The 19,728-nt window shown below is 49.0% G+C and overlaps 3 protein-coding genes across 3 annotated transcripts; 1 reads left to right on the top strand and 2 right to left on the bottom strand.

Annotated features, from left to right (window-relative positions):
- The first annotated feature begins 125 nt into the window (after positions 1-125).
- Positions 126-3,860, top strand: LOC117386387 (espin-like). The gene is made up of 4 exons (XM_033983742.2): positions 126-302; positions 1,978-2,068; positions 3,097-3,219; positions 3,371-3,860. The coding sequence occupies exons 2-4, from the start codon at positions 2,005-2,007 to the stop codon at positions 3,514-3,516; spliced, it is 333 nt and encodes a 110-aa protein (XP_033839633.1). The 5' UTR covers positions 126-302; positions 1,978-2,004; the 3' UTR covers positions 3,517-3,860.
- Positions 3,861-5,325: 1,465 nt separating this feature from the next.
- On the bottom strand, positions 5,326-9,017 carry LOC117386386 (uncharacterized). Its single transcript, XM_033983741.2, has 4 exons — positions 8,774-9,017; positions 7,397-7,738; positions 6,934-7,059; positions 5,326-6,385 (listed from the first exon to the last, which is right to left on the bottom strand). Exons 1-4 carry the CDS (start codon positions 9,015-9,017, stop codon positions 6,327-6,329), a joined length of 771 nt encoding a protein of 256 aa, XP_033839632.2. The 3' UTR covers positions 5,326-6,326.
- A 2,954-nt stretch (positions 9,018-11,971) lies between these two features.
- Positions 11,972-19,304, bottom strand: LOC117386389 (uncharacterized). The gene is made up of 7 exons (XM_055229134.1): positions 19,232-19,304; positions 16,007-16,240; positions 15,548-15,757; positions 14,885-14,947; positions 14,617-14,679; positions 13,456-13,539; positions 11,972-12,706 (listed from the first exon to the last, which is right to left on the bottom strand). The coding sequence occupies exons 1-7, from the start codon at positions 19,302-19,304 to the stop codon at positions 12,630-12,632; spliced, it is 804 nt and encodes a 267-aa protein (XP_055085109.1). The 3' UTR covers positions 11,972-12,629.
- Positions 19,305-19,728: the final 424 nt, after the last annotated feature.

Here is a 19,728-nt window from a genome sequence, read left to right on the forward strand (position 1 = left end):
ATCTGGTTTAGTCCTGGTTTAGACCGGCTTTAGCCCTGGTTTAGTCCTGGTTTAATCCTGCTTTAGTCCTTGTTAAAGTATAAATAGTAACACTTCTGATGGTGTAGTATTTCATAGTATTGAGTATTTCCTGTGCTGCTTCCAGTGGATCATGGGACTGTATGAAGGGAGGGCATCTGGTTTAAATGCTGTGAAAGTCCCTGCCCATGTGACACTCCCAGAGTCATGTGACCTGCCTTTGTTTCCGCGGCGACGCCTGTCAATCATTAACGTGGACTTTGTGGATCGGTGCAGCAGTTTCGGTGAGTGACTCTGACTCTTAATTTGGCCCCAAAAGATCCTCAGAGTCCGGTTATGATCCGGCCCTGGTCCTGGTCTGTGGTCCTGGTGTCGCCCTGGGACCGGGTCTGGACCAGGGTCTGGACCAGGGTCTGGACCGGGTCTGGGTCTGGGTTTAAACACAGACTGTGATTCATGGCAGACACAGATTTTCTGGGTCAGCGGTTTTGAAGGAAGTAAAGCTAAAGATTTACCTTAAAGTATCGAGTAGACAAATACTACACAGTAGTACTCAGAGGTGTGCAGTACTCACTTTGAATACTTAAGGAACTTTTAAATAAGAATATACTTCTGTCAGCACCTTTCCTCCCACTTGAGTAATCTACTGTTCAGAGTAACAGTACTTTTACTCAAGTACTCCACTGTATTTTGTGACTTATTTCATGTTTTGTCTCTACTACTTAAACACTACTCAGTTACTCTTTAAGTTACTTTGACTTGAGTTGTACTTGTCCCAAATACTTTTTACTCTTACTTGAGTAATTTCTTGAACCTCTACTCTGTACTTTGTTAACACTCCACTAATATAAACCAGGACTAAACCGGGACTAAACCAGGACTAAACCAGGACTAAACCGGGACTAAACCAGGACTAAACCAGGACTAAACCGGGACTAAACCAGGACTAAACCGGGACTAAACCAGGACTAAACCAGGACTAAACCGGGACTAAACCAGGACTAAACCAGGACTAAACCAGGACTAAACCAGGACTAAACCAGGACTAAACCAGGACTAAACCAGGACTAAACCAGGACTAAACCGGGACTAAACCAGGACTAAACCAGGACTAAACCAGGACTAAACCGGGACTAAACCAGGACTAAAGCAGGACTAAACCGGGACTAAACCAGGACTAAACCAGGACTAAACCAGGACTAAACCAGGACTAAAGCAGGACTAAACCGGGACTAAACCGGGACTAAACCAGGACTAAAGCAGGACTAAACCGGGACTAAACCGGGACTAAACCGGGACTAAACCAGGACTAAAGCAGGACTAAACCGGGACTAAACCGGGACTAAACCAGGACTAAAGCAGGACTAAACCGGGACTAAACCAGGACTAAACCAGGACTAAACCAGGACTAAACCAGGACTAAAGCAGGACTAAACCGGGACTAAACCGGGACTAAACCAGGACTAAAGCAGGACTAAACCGGGACTAAACCGGGACTAAACCGGGACTAAACCAGGACTAAAGCAGGACTAAACCGGGACTAAACCAGGACTAAACCAGGACTAAACCAGGACTAAACCAGGACTAAACCAGGACTAAACCAGGACTAAAGCGGGACTAAACCGGGACTAAACCGGGACTAAACCAGGACTAAACCGGGACTGAACCAGGACTAAACCAGTACTAAACCAGTACTATACCAGGACTAAACCGGGACTAAACCAGGAATAAACCAGGATTAAATCGGGTCTAAACCAAGGTTAAACCAGGTCTAGACCAGGATTAAACCAGGTCTAAACAGGGTCTAAACCAGGACTAAACTAGAACTATTGTAAACTATAACAAAACTGGGACTAAACCAGGACTGAAGCAGGTCTAACCCAGAAGCACAGAAAACCTGCTCCAAATGTTCTGAAATACTTTCACTGCATTGTGACCTCACTTCCTGTTGTTGTCCAGAGGCTCCTCCCACTTTGAGATGACATCATGGATCCGCCAGTTCAAGCCCCGCCCCTAAGCAGCCCTCAGCTCCAGGAGGAGTTCTTCAAAGGTACAGAAGTACTACAGTGGGGACCTCCATCTCCACTTGCGGCTGTACTATAGTCTATTCTACATGGGCTTCAGAGTGAAAGCACAAGCAATCTGAACCAGGACTAAACCAGGTCTAAACCAGGTCTAAACCAGGACTAAACCAGGTCTAAACCAGGTCTAAACCAGGTCTAAACCAGGACTAAACCAGGTCTAAACCAGGTCTAAACCAGGTCTAAACCAGGTCTAAACCAGGACTAAACCAGGTCTAAACCAGGACTAAACCAGGTCTAAACCAGGTCTAAACCAGGTCTAAACCAGGTCTAAACCAGGTCTAAACCAGGTCTAAACCAGGACTAAACCAGGTCTAAACCAGGTCTAAACCAGGTCTAAACCAGGTCTAAACCAGGTCTAAACCAGGTCTAAACCAGGACTAAACCAGGTCTAAACCAGGACTAAACCAGGTCTAAACCAGGTCTAAACCAGGTCTAAACCAGGTCTAAACCAGGTCTAAACCAGGACTAAACCAGGTCTAAACCAGGACTAAACCAGGTCTAAACCAGGTCTAAACCAGGTCTAAACCAGGTCTAAACCAGGTCTAAACCAGGTCTAAACCAGGTCTAAACCAGGACTAAACCAGGTCTAAACCAGGTCTAAACCAGGTCTAAACCAGGTCTAAACCAGGTCTAAACCAGGTCTAAACCAGGACTAAACCAGGTCTAAACCAGGACTAAACCAGGTCTAAACCAGGTCTAAACCAGGTCTAAACCAGGTCTAAACCAGGTCTAAACCAGGACTAAACCAGGTCTAAACCAGGACTAAACCAGGTCTAAACCAGGTCTAAACCAGGTCTAAACCAGGTCTAAACCAGGTCTAAACCAGGTCTAAACCAGGACTAAACTAGGTCTAAACCAGGACTAAACCAGGTCTAAACCAGGTCTAAACCAGGTCTAAACCAGGACTAAACCAGGTCTAAACCAGGACTAAACCAGGACTAGAAGAGGACTAAACCTGAAATGAACCAGGTCTAAACACAGTCTTTGGTTTCAGAGCGTCAGAGGCGGTTTTGTGATGACCACAGTGATGACTCCTCCCCTTCCGCTCCTCTAAGCCCCGCCTCCTCCAGTCCTGGGCTGAGTCCCAGGTCCAGTCCTAACCCTGGGTCCATTTCAGGTCAGAATCTTCTTAGCTACTCTTCTCCTTCTTCTCCTCCCCTCCAGGTGGTTTGCTGCTAAACTGAACCGTTCGCCCTCTGGTTGCTGCTAAACTGAACCGTTCGCCCTCTGGTTGCTGCTAAACTGAACCGTTCGCCCTCTGGTTGCAGGTTTGTCCAGTCCGGCTCTCTTGGCTGAGATGAAGTCCAGGCCTCTGTCTCTGAAGCCGGTTCCTCGGACGACGGGTCTGACCCGAGTCTTCTCTGGACGAGGAAGTGACCGAAGACCTGCCACCAATCAGGAGCCTCCCCAGTAGTGACATCAGCCAATCACAACACAGCTCAGTCAGGACTGCAACAGGACTGAACCGGGACTGAACCAGGACTGAACCGGGACTGAAACGGGACTGAAGCGGGACTAAAACGGGACTGAAACTGGACTGAAGCGGGACTAAAACGGGACTGAACCGGGACTAAAACGGGACTGAAACGGGACTGAAACGGGACTGAACCGGGACTGAAACGGGACTGAACCGGGACTAAACCGGGACTGAAACGGGACTAAACCCACATTGCTTTCTTGTATTGAAACGTGTACATTTTTGTAAATAATAATAATAATAATAATAATAATAATAATAATAATAATAAAAAATGCTTTTGTCGACAACAGTGTGAAATCTGAAACTGTGATTCATGTTTGAGACGATTCAAATAAACGTGACATTTCAGACACATTTGAAATAACTGTTTTTAAAGATGGTGAATATTAATATTTACACAACGCTTTTCTTCACGATACAAGGTCTTTAGGATGAGGCGTCTTTAAGGTCGGACGTCTTCAGGATGAGGCGTCTTTAAGGTCGGACGTCTTTAGGATGAGGCGTCTTTAAGGTCGGACGTCTTTAGGATGAGGCGTCTTTAAGGTCGGACGTCTTCAGGATGAGGCGTCTTTAAGGTCGGACGTCTTTAGGATGAGGCGTCTTTAAGGTCGGACGTCTTCAGGATGAGGCGTCTTTAAGGTCGGACGTCTTTAGGATGAGGCGTCTTTAAGGTCGGACGTCTTCAGGATGAGGCGTCTCTAGGGTCGGACGTCTTTAGGATGAGGCGTCTTTAAGGTCGGACGTCTTTAGGATGAGGCGTCTTTAAGGTCGGACGTCTTTAGGATGAGGCGTCTCTAGGGTCGGACGTCTTTAGGATGAGGCGTCTTTAAGGTCGGACGTCTTTAGGATGAGGCGTCTTTAAGGTCGGACGTCTTTGGGTTGAGGCGTCTTTAAGGTCAGACGTCTTTAGGATGAGGTGTCTTAAAGGTCGGACGTCTTTAGGATGAGGCGTCTTTAAGGTCAGACGTCTTTAAGGTTGAGGCATCTTTAAGGTCGGACGTCTTTAGGATGAGGCATCTTTAAGGTCGGACGTCTTTAGGATGAGGCATCTTTAAGGTCGGACGTCTTTAGGATGAGGCGTCTTTAAGGTCGGACGTCTTTAGGATGAGGCGTCTTTAAGGTCGGACGTCTTTAGGATGAGGCGTCTTTAAGGTTGGGCATCATTAGCATCAAGCGTCTTTAGGTTAAGGCATTTTTAGGGTCGTCCCTGTTTAAGGTTGTACATCTTTAAGGTCGGGCGTCTCTAGGGTCGGCCCTCTTTGAGGTCACACGTCTTTAGATTTAGGCGCCTTTGGTTGAGGCGCCTTTTATAATGAACATAAACGATTAAAGAGTTTTTAACGACTTTACCTTGTTCCGGCGTAAACACAGAGCTGCCCACACCTGTGCCTCAGACACAGGACGCACATATTTAGCTCCTCAACAACAACAACTGTAGTGGTTTGAAATATTTAAAGAGCAAACACAGGCCGTTTACGACAAAACTTTACACTTTGTTCTTTATAAATACACGGGCTCTTGGGGGCCCTCTGGTGGCTCTTGGGGGCCCTCTGGTGGCTCTTGGGGGCCCTCTGGTGGCTCTTGGGGGCCCTCTGGTGGCTCTTGGGGGCCCTCTGGTGGCTCTTGGGGGCCCTCTGGTGGCTCTAAGGAGCCGTTTACAGGCTCTGTGAACCAAACGACAGAGATAACTGCGGCGTAGAAGTGTTCAAACGCATCACATGACCCTCACAAAAACACAACAGACAAGTTTAAAAATGACACGTTTAATGCAAATTACAAGAGTTTAGAACAAAGCTCTGTACACAAGGAGACAAGGAAGCAAGGAAGGAGGAGAGGAGGGGAGAGGAGACGAGGAGGAGATGAGGAGGAAGATAATCACAGTCAAAGCCAAATCTAGTGCAACAGCAACATGTCGACATTTAATATCGACATTAAAAAAAAATAAAATCAACATTTAAAATTAAAAAAAACAAACAAAAACACTCATCTCAGGAAGCAATGAGAAAATACATGGTTTTAGTCCCGGTTTAGTCCCATTTTAGTCCCGTTTAGTCCCAGTTTAGTCCCATTTTAGTCCCGTTTAGTCCCATTTTAGTCCCGTTTAGTCCCATTTTAGTCCCGGTTTAGTCCCATTTTAGTCCCATTTTAGTCCCATTTTAGTCCCATTTTAGTCCCATTTTAGTCCCATTTTAGTCCCGGTTTAGTCCAGACCAGGTGCAGAAAAATCAAATTATTTCTATTAAATTTGCAGATGCAGAATAAATATTCAAACACTTCCTTGGTTTAAAAAAATAAAATAAAGAGGGAGTATTTGACTCCTGTGGTGTTAAAAGTATTAGAACATGGGAGAACGGTTAAAAAAAAGAACATTTTGCATAACACCCCCTCTTTAAATAAAAAAAAAAACAAAAACATTCTGGTCCTATTATTATTTTCTTATTGTTGGCGTCTTTTAGTCCAGTTACTTAAAAAAATTGTCTAAATTATTTCCTAAATTCCCTCCTATGAAATTCTGCAGGGTGTTGGCGCCCTCTGGTGGGAGAAGACACAAAGTGCTTCAGTGAAAAAAGGAACTACAACTCCCCCAAAAAAACTCCCTTTAAACCAGATGCCCTCCCACAGGCCTTGGACCAGAGCTGGACGTTCAAACACAGATAATCACCGGGCCTGTCCAGAGGAAACAAACACAGGCACAAAGTTCATGGTCTTCTCTGTAAATAAACTGCAGCAGAGCACGGCGCCCCCTACAGGACAGCGGCGGGACGGCAGGTGACGAGTCCGATGAGCGAGTCTTTGAAGTTCTCTGTGGACACAAAGGGTTTGGACGCGTTAGGACAGCTCAGTTTGGTCCCTGAAAAAGAAAACTACAAACATGTCCAACGGGCGAAAGACGAGCCACGATCACGACAAACTGTGCACTACGACGCGACAAACCTGGTGTGATGTGCAGTAGTTTCGTAAGTTTCGCTTTCGTTTTTGTCGCTCCTCTCTTTGCTCTCTGTGCTAAGCCCCTCCCCCTTCAGAGCACCATCACAACACAATCAACACATCGCACTAATGAAACTCCTGCACATCACACCGGGTTTGTGAAGTCGTAGTGTACAGTTTTGTGTCATGTTTTTGTTTATTTATGGAGGATTGTCGTGTGGAGCGTGGGTGATGTAGGCTTGTGGGCGGAGCCTCGTACACACTCGTACTGGTGAGGAGGTTTGAATAGGGCCAGGACAGATCTCTATATGAGTCAAACGTGGATAAACTCTAAACCTTTTCATGTTTGTGATGAGGAAAAGACAAACAAAAGTGTAAGAGGGAACGAGAGAGAACATCATAAATGCTTCAGATGCCACGGACCTTTAGTTTGCTTCTTTCTTTTGACCGTCAGCGCAGAGAGAACGCCCACCAGGAGGGCGGCGCTACCGAGCACCACTCCGACGATGATGCCGGTGATATCGGCGGGAGAAGGAGAAGGAGGAGGCTCTGAGAAGAAAGAGGAAGCTGTGACCAAATATGGAAAAAGGAGAGAGATCTGACACACAGGGAGGGCATCTGACACACACAGGTGAACTGAAAAACTGTTGGCTAATGCTAATGCTAATGCTAATGCTAGCTTGTGTGTGATGTTATTTGACATTGTCTGGCACAGAGCCGCTCACCTGTGGGAGTTCAGTCAGTTTGTGTTAAATTAAGACTCAGATTAAAGTCTAACTCCAGTCACAGCTCGTCAGACGGAGCCGTGCCTCCAGTTAGCATCACACCCTCAGATAAACTTGATGACATCAGCGTCAGTATCGATTAAACCTCGTCGGACACTGACCTTTGACCCGGAGCTCCACAGTGGCACGTGCGACCTCTCTGGTGCCCTCTTTGGCCACGCAGGTGTAGACGCCCGAGTCGTTGAGGCCGGGGCTCTTCAGCTCCAGAGTCAAGTCTCCGGTCTGCAGGGCATCTGACCTCATCTGCGTGCGTCCTCTGAACAGCGAGCTCTGGGCCCGGGTGTCGTCGCCTTCGGACACTCTTTGGTGGACCTCCTCATTTGGCCCTCGAGTCCACAGCACGGACGGGGCACTGACCAGAGGCCGCGAGGAGGCGCGAAGGAACACGGACGGTTTGTCTGTAGTAACGTCCACAGTCTCCTGTCCCAGAGCAGCTCGGTGCACTGAAAGACACGGAATGTGGTTTAGACCTGGTCTGGACCTGGTTCAGTCCTGGTCTAGTCCTGGTTTAGTCCTGGTTCAGTCCTGGTCTAGTCCTGGTTTAGTCCTGGTCTAGTCCTGGTTCAGTCCCGGTTCAGTCCTGGTTCAGTCCCGGTTCAGTCCTGGTTCAGTCCCGGTTCAGTCCTGGTTCAGTCCTCTCTGTCCCACAGGGGGCAGTAGAGCGGTCACAGCTCTGCAGTATTTTAGAGATTTGACATTTTAGATTGTGATGATGTCATTCTCCGTCGCGGTCTGATGATGTCACTCCTAATATTTTGTATGGACCAATCACATCAGAGCAGATGTGAGGAGAAGAAGGAGAAGGTCTAAACCAGGACTAAACCAGGTCTAAACCAGGACTAAACCAGGTCTAAACCAGGTCTAAACCAGGACTAAACCAGGTCTAAACCAGGACTAAACCAGGACTAAACCAGGATTAAACCAGGATTAAACCAGGTCTAAACCAGGTCTAAACCAGGACTAAACCAGGACTAAACCAGGTCTGAACATGTATTATTTTACAGTCTGTTAGTCCCGCGCTTCTTGGACACTTTTACTTTCACTTTCCAATCCGTGTTTTAGCGCACACGCACGTGTACGCTCGCGCCACATTGGAGACAATAATGACGTCATCACCGCAGATTAAACCCGCTCAACTTGCACCGGAACACTCCACCACCGAGCACCGGAACACTCCAGCCCGGGGCCGCGCGCACAGACCCGGGGCCGCGCGCGGGGCTGTGTCCGGGGCCGGTGGAGCTCGGGGCGGTCAGAGCCTCCGCCCTGTCCGGCTCTTCAGACCGATCCGGTCTTCTGTCCTTCATGTTCCTGTTTTCCTCTGAGGAGCAGAGACCCGTCCCTGAAGACCCGCGCCAACACCTCCATCTCCTCCACTCCTCCACTCCTCCACCTCCACACCTCCACACCTCCACACCTCCACACCTCCACACATTCTCTCCTCCACACTCAGAGTCTGATCGTTAAAGTTAAAGTCTCACCATAAAACAGCAGCAGGAGGAGGCGCGCGCTCCACAGAGACATGGCTCGGGTCCGCTCGGGTCCGCTCGGGTCTGTGCGTCTGGAGCGTGTGTTTGAGGTTTTGGGGATGATCCTGGACGCGGAAGTGGACGCCTCAGCCCTGATCACGTGACAAAGCCTCGCCTCGCGTGACCTCGGCCTGTAGTGACGCGGGACTGACCGCAGGCGGCGCTGTTGTGCGTGTTTTGAATAAAGGCCGTTCATCTGTAAAACCAACTCTTTATGACGAAGCTCAGACTCACGTCACAAACTCTGCTTTTATTTTTATTTAAAGATGTTGGCACGTGCTCACTGGCCACGCCCCCATCACACACGTGATGTATGTACAGAAATAAGAACACACATATTTGTTTTATTTTATATTTCATTTTATAATTATTCAACCTCGATTAAAAACTCATGTCCATAAAACCAGGACTAAACCGGGACTAAACCGGGACTGAACCGGGACTGAACCAGGACTAAACCAGGACTGAACCAGGACTAAACCAGGGCCTTCCACAGCTCCTCCAAACAACTTGTCTGCCATTCGTGCTTGTACTTATCTGTTTTATAAGTTTCTGTTTCTGTTCTGACTCTTTAATTGTCGAACATTTATTACTCTGCCATAAATGTTGTAAACTTATGGAAGCCCGTTTCCGCCATAAAAAAAAAGCCCCCTGTCATTCACGTGCACTCTGTCATTCACGTGCACTCTTTCATTCACGTGCACTCTTTCATTCACGTGCACTCTTTCATTCACGTGCACTCTTTCACGTGCACTCTTTCACGTGCACTCTGATCTTGTCTCTTTAAGTGAATCTTGATATAAACTGGATTTATTTACAAACAAAACAGTTTATTATTTATTTCATTTGTCTGGTACAAATTCATAACAGAAAAGATCATTTGTACCAGATTTAACTACTGCTGCTTTTCATCTGCAGCCCCCGGACAGGTGCAGCCCCCGGACAGGTGCAGCCCCCGGACAGGTGCAGCCCCCGGACAGGTGCAGCCCCCGGACAGGTGCAGCCCCCGGACAGGTGCAGACAGGTGAACTCTATAAATACATATTTCATTATAATGACATTATAAAACTTATCATAAACATTTGCAGGAAAATAACAACAGTCTGATCTTCAGGCAGTTTGACACAGTCTGTCACACTCTGAGGTCACACTCTGAGGTCACACTCTGGGGTCACACTCTGAGGTCACGCTCTGAGGTCACACTCTGGGGTCACACTCTGGAGTCACACTCTGAGGTCACACTCTGGGGTCACACTCTGGGGTCACAGTCTCAGGTCACTCTCTGGGGTCACACTCTGGGGTCACAGTCTCAGGTCACTCTCTGGGGTCACACTCTGGGGTCACACTCTGGGGTCACACTCTGAGGTCACACTCTGGGGTCACACTCTGGGGTCACACTCTGGGGTCACACTCTGGGGTCACATTCTGGGGTCACACTCTGGAGTCACTCTCTGGGGTCACACTCTGGGGTCACAGTCTCAGGTCACTCTCTGGGGTCACACTCTGGGGTCACTCTCTGGAGTCACACTCTGGGGTCACACTCCGGGGTCACACTCTGGAGTCACTCTCTGGGGTCACACTCTGGGGTCACACTCTGAGGTCACATTCTGGGGTCACACTCTGGAGTCACTCTCTGGGGTCACACTCTGGGGTCACAGTCTCAGGTCACACTCTGGGGTCACACTCTGGGGTCACACTCTGGGGTCACACTCTGGAGTCACACTCTGGGGTCACACTCTGGGGTCACAGTCTCAGGTCACTCTCTGGGGTCACAGTCTCAGGTCACTCTCTGGGGTCACTCTCTGGGGTCACACTCTGGGGTCACACTCTGGGGTCACACTCTGGAGTCACATTCTGGGGTCACACTCTGGGGTCACATTCTGGGGTCACTCTCTGGGGTCACACTCTGGGGTCACAGTCTCAGGTCACTCTCTGGGGTCACACTCTGGGGTCACAGTCTCAGGTCACTCTCTGGGGTCACACTCTGGGGTCACACTCTGGGGTCACACTCTGAGGTCACACTCTGGGGTCACACTCTGGGGTCACACTCTGGGGTCACATTCTGGGGTCACACTCTGGAGTCACTCTCTGGGGTCACACTCTGGGGTCACAGTCTCAGGTCACTCTCTGGGGTCACACTCTGGGGTCACTCTCTGGAGTCACACTCTGGGGTCACACTCCGGGGTCACACTCTGGAGTCACTCTCTGGGGTCACACTCTGGGGTCACACTCTGAGGTCACATTCTGGGGTCACACTCTGGAGTCACTCTCTGGGGTCACACTCTGGGGTCACAGTCTCAGGTCACACTCTGGGGTCACACTCTGGGGTCACACTCTGGGGTCACACTCTGGAGTCACACTCTGGGGTCACACTCTGGGGTCACAGTCTCAGGTCACTCTCTGGGGTCACAGTCTCAGGTCACTCTCTGGGGTCACACTCTGGGGTCACACTCTGGGGTCACACTCTGGAGTCACATTCTGGGGTCACACTCTGAGATCACACACTCAGGTCACTCTCTGGGGTCACACTCTGAGGTCACACTCTCAGGTCACACTCTGGGGTCATATTCTGGGGTCACATTCTGAGGTCACAATCTGAGGTCACTCTCCGGGGTCACACTCTTGGGTCACACTCTGGGGTCACACTCCGGGGTCACACTCCGGGGTCACACTCTTGGGTCACACTCTGGGGTCACAGTCTCAGGTCACACTCTGAGGTCACACTCTGGGGTCACACTCTGGGGTCACACTCTGGAGTCACTCTCTGGGGTCACGCTCTGGGGTCACACTCTGGGGTCACACTCTGAGGTCACATTCTGGGGTCACACTCTGGAGTCACTCTCTGGGGTCACACTCTGGGGTCACAGTCTCAGGTCACACTCTGGGGTCACACTCTGGGGTCACACTCTGGGGTCACACTCTGGAGTCACACTCTGGGGTCACACTCTGGGGTCACAGTCTCAGGTCACTCTCTGGGGTCACAGTCTCAGGTCACTCTCTGGGGTCACACTCTGGGGTCACACTCTGGGGTCACACTCTGGGGTCACACTCTGGAGTCACATTCTGGGGTCACACTGAGATCACACACTCAGGTCACTCTCTGGGGTCACACTCTGAGGTCACACTCTCAGGTCACACTCTGGGGTCATATTCTGGGGTCACATTCTGAGGTCACAATCTGAGGTCACTCTCCGGGGTCACACTCTTGGGTCACACTCTGGGGTCACACTCCGGGGTCACACTCTTGGGTCACACTCTGGGGTCACAGTCTCAGGTCACTCTCTGGGGTCACACTCTGGGGTCACTCTCTGGAGTCACACTCTGGGGTCACACTCTGGGGTCACTCTCTGGAGTCACACTCTGGGGTCACATTCTGGGGTCACACTCTGAGGTCACACACTCAGGTCACTCTCTGGGGTCACACTCTGGGGTCACTCTCTGGGGTCACAGTCTCAGGTCACTCTCTGGGGTCACACTCTGGGGTCACACTCCGGGGTCACACTCTGGGGTCACACTCCGGGGTCACACTCTGGGGTCACAGTCTCAGGTCACTCTCTGAGGTCACACTCTGAGGTCACACTCTGGGGTCACATTCTGGGGTCACACTCTGGGGTCACATTCTGGGGTCACTCTCTGGGGTCACAGTCTCAGGTCACTCTCTGAGGTCACACTCCGGGGTCACACTCTGGGGTCACACTCTGGGGTCACATTCTGGGGTCACAATCTGAGGTCACACTCTGAGGTCACAGTCTCAGGTCACAATCTGGGGTCACACTCTGGGGTCACATTCTGGGGTCACACTCTGGGGTCATGGGCCTGGTCGGCCTCTTCCAGAAACTCTGGTCCTGACGCTGGAGTAAACGACATCAGGGTCAGAATATGGACCTGAGGAGAAAGAGAGAGGGAGGGATTAAAGAGAGGGAGGGAGGGATTAAAGAGAGAGAGAGAGGGAGGGGTTAAAGAGAGAGAGGGAGGGGTTAAAGAAAGAGAGAGGGAGGGGTTAAAGAGAGAGAGAGGGGGGTTAAAGAGAGAGAGAGAGGGAGGGGTTAAAGAGAGAGAGAGAGGGAGGGGTTAAAGAGAGAGAGAGGGAGGGGTTAAAGAGAGAGAGAGGGAGGGGTTAAAGAGAGAGAGAGGGAGGGGTTAAAGAGAGAGGGGGGTTAAAGAGAGAGAGAGAGGGAGGGATTAAAGAGAGAGAGGGAGGGGTTATAGAGAGAGAGGGAGGGGTTAAAGAGAGAGAGGGAGGGGTTATAGAGAGAGGGGGGGTTAAAGAGAGAGAGAGAGGGAGGGATTAAAGAGAGAGAGGGAGGGGTTATAGAGAGAGGGGGGTTAAAGAGAGAGAGAGAGAGAGAGAGAGGGAAGGGTTAAAGAGACAGAGGGAGGGGTTATAGAGAGAGAGGGAGGGGTTATAGAGAGAGAGGGAGAAGGGGGTTCAAGACAGGGAAAAAAAGAGAGCAAGAGGAGGAGAGAAGGCGAGAGATAGAGAAGAGGGGAGAGAAAGAGGAGAGAGAAGAGAGAGAAAGAAGAGGGGAGAGAGAGGAGAGAGAGAAAGAAGAGGGGGGAGAGAAGAAGAGAAAGGAGGAGAGAAGTAGAAAGAGGGAGAGAGTGAACGATGGTGGGAGAGAGAGGGGTGTTACCGTCGGGTTCTTGCTTCCTCCTCTTCTTCCTCTTCTTGTCATTGGGTTTGATGATCACTTCTCCGTAGGTCACCTCCTCTGGCCCTGTGCATGTAACTCAGGTCAGTCAGGTCAAAGGTCACTACAGATCACCACAGGTTAAAGGTCACTACTGTGTGTGTTTGTGTGTGTGGGTGTGGGGGTGTGTGTGTGTGTCTTTTTGGTGCTTCTTGTCTTTTTGGTGCAGTCTTGTCTTTTTGGTGCTTCTTGTCTTTTTGGTGCTTCTTGTCTTTTTGGTGCTTCTTGTCTTTTTGGTGCAGTCTTGTCTTTTTGGTGCTTCTTGTCTTTTTGGTGCAGTCTTGTCTTTTTGGTGCTTCTTGTCTTTTTGGTGCTTCTTGTCTTTTTGGTGCTTCTTGTCTTTTTGGTGCTTCTTGTCTTTTTGGTGCAGTCTTGTCTTTTTGGTGCTTCTTGTCTTTTTGGTGCTTCTTGTCTTTTTGGTGCAGTCTTGTCTTTTTGGTGCTTCTTGTCTTTTTGGTGCAGTCTTGTCTTTTTGGTGCTTCTTGTCTTTTTGGTGCAGTCTTGTCTTTTTGGTGCTTCTTGTCTTTTTGGTGCAGTCTTTTCTTTTTGGTGCTTCTTGTCTTTTTGGTGCTTCTTGTCTTTTTGGTGCAGTCTTGCTGATTTCTTAGTGACTCTAAATTGTCCTCGATGTGCAACAAATTTCCAGAAACTGACTGGTATAAACTGTGATTATGAACATGTGAAATGAAATACAACAAAAAACACATTTTAAATAAACTTACCTAAAGAATAAATCGTGACACGTGATCAACTCAAACTGTGTCTCTGTAAATTCAACCATGAACTTGTCCCTCAGTCTAAAGTCCTGAGTCTTTTTCAGGCGGCGATGTTTTTGGGAGTTAGATTGACATTCTAAAGTTTAAAATAATAATAATAATAAATCAGATCCCCCTCTGAGGATTATTATAGCCAAACAAACAGCATCTCCTTGTCCAGGCCAAACCAGAGCCAGGTCTGTGGAGATGTGAGCCTGTTCAGAGGAAGGTTTTTCAGTGCACAAAAAGCAAACACAAGCAGAATACTTTTTTGTTTTTTTTTTGTTTTTGTGTCAATTTTTGGCTAAAAGTTTCTGTAGTGTGAATTTAAGAAAAGAAAAGACTGAACCTTTGGGTTGAGTCCTGACTCCAGAATAAACAGTTTCCTCCTCATGGCGACCAGGAGGGGGCGCTAGAACGAGGACAACACAGTTACACACACACCAGCAGGAGGACACACTCTAACCCTCCCTGTGTGTCAGATGCCCTCCCTGTGTGTGTCAGATGCCCTCCCTGTGTGTCAGATGCCCTCCCTCTGTGTCAGAATCTTATTGTGGAAACGTCTCATTTAATCACATAATAAAAATGTCATCCAAAGCTCTAGGGGGCGCTCTCACCTGCTGCCGTCTTCCTCACGGTGATGTCGGCGTACGTCACATCCGCAGACTCCGCGTTAGATTCTAAAGAACCAGGACCAAAGAAAGATCAGTTCAGTTCGTCTTTATTCTGAACTCATGGTCCCGTTTGAAACAGACAAAACAAAGAAAAACATTTAAGTTTAAAAAAGACGACCCCGACCTCACACCAGTGTCTCCCCCTGTGGGACGGACAGGGAACTGCACCCACACAGAGCACCCACACAGAGCACCCACACAGAGCACCCGCACAGAGCACCCGCACAGAGCACCCACACAGAGCACCCACAAAGAGCACCCACACAGAGCACCCACAAAGAGCACCCACACAGAGCACCCACACAGAGCACCCACAAAGAGCACCCACACAGAGCACCCACAAAGAGCACCCACAAAGAGCACCCACACAGAGCACAGATACATGTCCTTATTTGGTCCTAATATGGACTTGGGTTAGTCCTTCTCTTGTCCTTGATTAGTCCTGGTCTAGTCCAGTCCAGTTCAGTCCAGTCCAGTCCAGTCTAGTCTAGTCCAGTCTAGTCCAGTCTACTTTTGATGTAGTGAAAGTGAAAGTGCACATTGACATCAAACTGTAAACCTGTGTGTTAGTGGGCACACTCTCTACCACTGAGCCGCGGCTCATACCTGTTTGAAGCCGTCGTCGTCTGAGGAAAAACAGAACAAGACCCAGGACCAGACCGAGCAGAGCCAGACCGAGCAGAGCAGCGAGCAGAACCGGGCTGACACCACCAGGGCCAACGTTCTCTGAAGAAGACAGAGTAGAGGAGCTAGGAGACGAGGTGCTAGGAGACGAGGTGATAGGAGACGAGGTGATAGGATTGGTTGTGGGCGGGTCTGAAAAAGAGAGAAACTATTGTCTGGTTTAAAAAGTGACAGACTACAGTCAAACCTGAGAAGAACCTCCCCTTTAAGGTCAGGACCAAGCCTGTTTAAAGAGGAGGACACCTCAGAAGAACCTCCCCTTCTCGTATGACTCCGCCCCTCTCCTCACCTGTGACTGTGAGGCTCCTCCTCTCTGACTCCGCCCCTCTCCTCACCTGTGACTGTGAGGCTCCTCCTCTCTGACTCCGCCCCTCTCCTCACCTGTGACTGTGAGGTTCCTCCTCTCTGACTCCGCCCCTCTCTTGTCTCTGCAGCTGTATTCTCCTTCATCTTCCTTGGACACGGTGAAGTTCCACTCGGGCCCATCCTGGACCTCAGCACCGTCTTTCATCAGAACTGGACTCAGACCAGAAGTGGACCTGACCCGACAGCGGAGTGTGATGTCACTTCCTGCTAATACAGGAAGTGCAGGAGCGTCCAGGATCAGGTCTCGGTCTGAGGAGAGTCAGAATCAGAGGCACAGTGTGAAATGGGGCAGAGAGGGGAGAGACATTCTCCTTCATGTCTCTGTCCCAGGACATGACACTTTTACAGCCAAACACATGTGAGGACATCTGGAGAGGACACCTGTCCAGACACAACCACACGCTCTACAAAACTTTCCAAAGACCAGAGGCTCTGGAGCCGTATCCTGTCTGAATCCAGAGGCCGTGATTGACAGGAGGATTAACCAATCAGAGGGAGGGGTGTCAGTCACGAGGCCCGGGGGCCGGATCCGGCCCGCCTACAGACTTGATCCGGCCCTCAGCTGATTTGTAATAAAAATACACAAAAATGTATCTTTTTTTCTGATTGCTAGCAAAATAGCATCATCTTCGAAACCATAATAATGAACCTTAATAAACCAAAGCTGCGCTCAAAGTTACACACAAACTTAAATGACATTTTGAAATTGGCAGCTGCTCAGGACATGACGCCTGATATTGAAGCACCTGTGGCTAAAAGATGCAAAGTTTATGGATCAAAAACAAAGCACGACTAAATCCTGTAAAACAAAAAGGTAAAATGCTGATGATTTTAGGTCTGGATCTTTTTTTTTGTTTGTTTTTATGTGCAGAACGTTGAGCTCAAATCATTTCTGTATTAATCTGCACATGCTCTAATAAAATGTAATTTATTTTTTATTTTTTATTACATTTTTGAGTTGTGCTGCAAAAAATGAGACAGTTTCAGGTTGTTCTTAATATTTTATAATGGAAAACTTCTCTTCAATAAAAATATTTTACATGTTTCTCTGCCCAAATGTTTCTATTTATTGCTATTTTTCAGTATTTATGCTGTGAGTTTTCTGGTCCGGCCCCTTGAGATCAAATTAAGTCGTATGTGGCCCCCAGACCAAAATGAGTTTAACCCCTGGGTTAAAGAGAGACGCTCCGTTTGGGTCCAAACAAACATGGCCGCTCACTGAGAAACTGCAGATTTGTGCAGAATCGAAACTCACTGACCTCAGGTCAAAGAATTAAACTTTAGTTCTGAATGAAATAGAGTTTTGGAGAAGAGTTTTCTGCGTTTGAGAGACACGTGACACAAACGAGCGTCTGTGATTGGACCATGTCAGGACGGAGCTTTGGTCTGACTCCAGCACGACTCTCCACGACTGAGATGGAGACGAACAGCAGCTCCTCAGACGACCCGGAGCGGACGACCCGGAGAGGACGACCCGGAGCGGACGACCCGGAGGGGACGACCCGGAGCGGACGACCCGGAGCGGACGACCCAGAGCGGACGACCCGGAGAAGACGACCAGGAGCGGACGACCCGGAGCGGACGACCCGGAGCGGACGACCCGGAGGGGACGACCCGGAGCGGACGACCCGGAGCGGACGAGCCGGAGCGGACGACCCGGAGCGGACGACCAGGAGCGGACAACGCGGAGCGGGCGACGCGGAGAGGACGACCCAGGGCACATGACCCAGAGCAGACGACCCAGAGCGGACGACCCGGAGAAGACGACCCGGAGCGGACGACCCGGAGAAGACGACCAGGAGCGGACGACCCGGAGCGGACGACCCGGAGCGGATGACCCGGAGGGGACGACCAGGAGCGGACGACCCGGAGAAGACGACCCGGAGCGGACGACCCGGAGAAGACGACCAGGAGCGGACGACCCGGAGAAGACGACCAGGAGCGGACGACCCGGAGAAGACGACCAGGAGCGGACGACCCGGAGCGGACGACCCGGAGAAGACGACCAGGAGCGGACGACCCGGAGCGGACGACCCGGAGCGGATGACCCGGAGGGGACGACCCGGAGCGGACGACCCGGAGCGGACGACCCAGAGCAGACGACCCGGAGCACATGACCCAGGCGGCTCGTCCTGAGGCTGACACACTCTACATTTTGGGCTTTATATGGATCTATTATTCCACAAATGCAGCAGTCTAAATTCACCTAGAGGCCACAGTGGGTATTGACAGGGCCACAGTGGTATCGCTTTCACCCACTAACCCAAAGGTTAGAGGTTTAATTTTGCCTTATCTTAACTACTGTATAGAGGTGTGGGGAAATACTTATAAAACAAATATTAATATTATATCCATTCTTCAAAAAAAGGCGATACGGATAATTCATAATGCTGGGTACAGGGAACATACAAACCCTCTGTTTAAGTCAAAAATAATTAAATAAGATCTTATTAAATTCAAAACTCTACAAATTGTATATAAAGCACGGTACAATCTGCTCCCAAATAATATCCAAGGCATGTTTCAAATCAGAGATAATAAATACAATCTGAGGGGACAATTGAATCTTAGGAAACAGTGTGTTCGTACTACCCTAAAAAGTATGTTCATTACCCGACGTGGAGTTGATCTTTGGAATGAATTGGAAGAAAATTTAAAATGTAGTAACTCTCTAGTAAACTTCAAACGACTATACAGATTAAATATATTCAAAAACTATGCTACTAAAGAAGGATCATAGTAAAACTATGAATACTCATCATTTTGTTGGTTAATAATTCTGTCATTCATTATCTACTGCCGCAATGTACTTTGTATGAACTGTAATTTAGCGAGTCTTTACTCTACGTACACATTAGGCGCACACATTACATGCACATGCACACCCGGTGTGTATGTGCATGTGTTTGAATGATACACACATACATTTTACTTGCATACACATGCACATGCACACCCGGTGTGTGTGTGCATGTGTATGGATGTTATACACATACACACTACATACATACACACAGTGAAGGAATGTGTCTATGTTTGCTACTGCGATCAAATCTTAATGATGTGACTTAGTTAAATATGGGGTTAAGCTCTCACAAGTATTTTACTTCTGCTTACTCCTTTTGAGCATTGTGCAAAACTTGGGATTTGGGTGTACACTGTTTTGTTTTGGTTTTTTTTAAATATTATGTCTGCTCAAATAAACAATATTCATTCATTCATTCATAAATGCAGTGTTACCTGTGACAGAGAGGGGGCGCTCTGGGCTCCTTTTTCCAGCTGCAGATTCACACCAGTACAGACCAGAGTCCATAGGGCGGGTGGGGTTAATAATAAAACAGGTGGAGTCAGTGATGGAACCAAAGTCCTTGTTAAACCCACAGGACTGGACCACAGCAGACTCAGTCCTCCTCTTCACAGACCACTGCTCCTCACACGTCAGAGCCATGATCTCACCACTGAAGAACTGGTCTGAGTCTGGATCCACCTCCAGGATCTCTGAGGACCACAGCAGAACATCAGACTCTGAGCATCTTTAAACTGAGCCTCAGAACAGAACCTGATTCTACAGGAGTGTGGACACAGAGTCTATCAAGACTGTACAGACTAGACCAGGACTAAACCAGGACTAAACCAGGACTAAACCACAGGACTAGACCAGGACTAAACCAGGACTAGACCAGGACTAAACCAGGACCAGACCAGGACTAAACCAGGACTAGACCAGGACTAAACCA

Source organism: Periophthalmus magnuspinnatus, chromosome 18, assembly GCF_009829125.3.
Source record: "Periophthalmus magnuspinnatus isolate fPerMag1 chromosome 18, fPerMag1.2.pri, whole genome shotgun sequence".
NCBI classification, from domain to species: Eukaryota; Metazoa; Chordata; class Actinopteri; order Gobiiformes; family Gobiidae; genus Periophthalmus; species Periophthalmus magnuspinnatus.

Bases quoted from the DNA above. Each gene is read 5' to 3' on its own strand.
- LOC117386387 (XM_033983742.2), top strand. From the start codon at position 2,005: ATGGATCCGCCAGTTCAAGCCCCGCCCCTAAGCAGCCCTCAGCTCCAG. The intron at 2,069-3,096 runs GTACAGAAGTAC...CTTTGGTTTCAG, and splicing joins CCAGGAGGAGTTCTTCAAAG to AGCGTCAGAGGCGGTTTTGT. The intron at 3,220-3,370 runs GTCAGAATCTTC...CTCTGGTTGCAG, and splicing joins TAACCCTGGGTCCATTTCAG to GTTTGTCCAGTCCGGCTCTC.
- LOC117386386 (XM_033983741.2), bottom strand. From the start codon at position 9,017: ATGAACGGCCTTTATTCAAAACACGCACAACAGCGCCGCCTGCGGTCA. The intron at 7,060-7,396 runs GTCAGTGTCCGA...CTTTCTTCTCAG, and splicing joins TGTGGAGCTCCGGGTCAAAG to AGCCTCCTCCTTCTCCTTCT. The intron at 6,386-6,933 runs GTCCGTGGCATC...TTGTGTCCACAG, and splicing joins AAGAAAGAAGCAAACTAAAG to AGAACTTCAAAGACTCGCTC.
- LOC117386389 (XM_055229134.1), bottom strand. From the start codon at position 19,304: ATGGACTCTGGTCTGTACTGGTGTGAATCTGCAGCTGGAAAAAGGAGC. The intron at 16,241-19,231 runs GTAACACTGCAT...GACTCTCCTCAG, and splicing joins GCGCCCCCTCTCTGTCACAG to ACCGAGACCTGATCCTGGAC. The intron at 14,680-14,884 runs GTGAGAGCGCCC...TCCTCGTTCTAG, and splicing joins CGTGAGGAAGACGGCAGCAG to CGCCCCCTCCTGGTCGCCAT.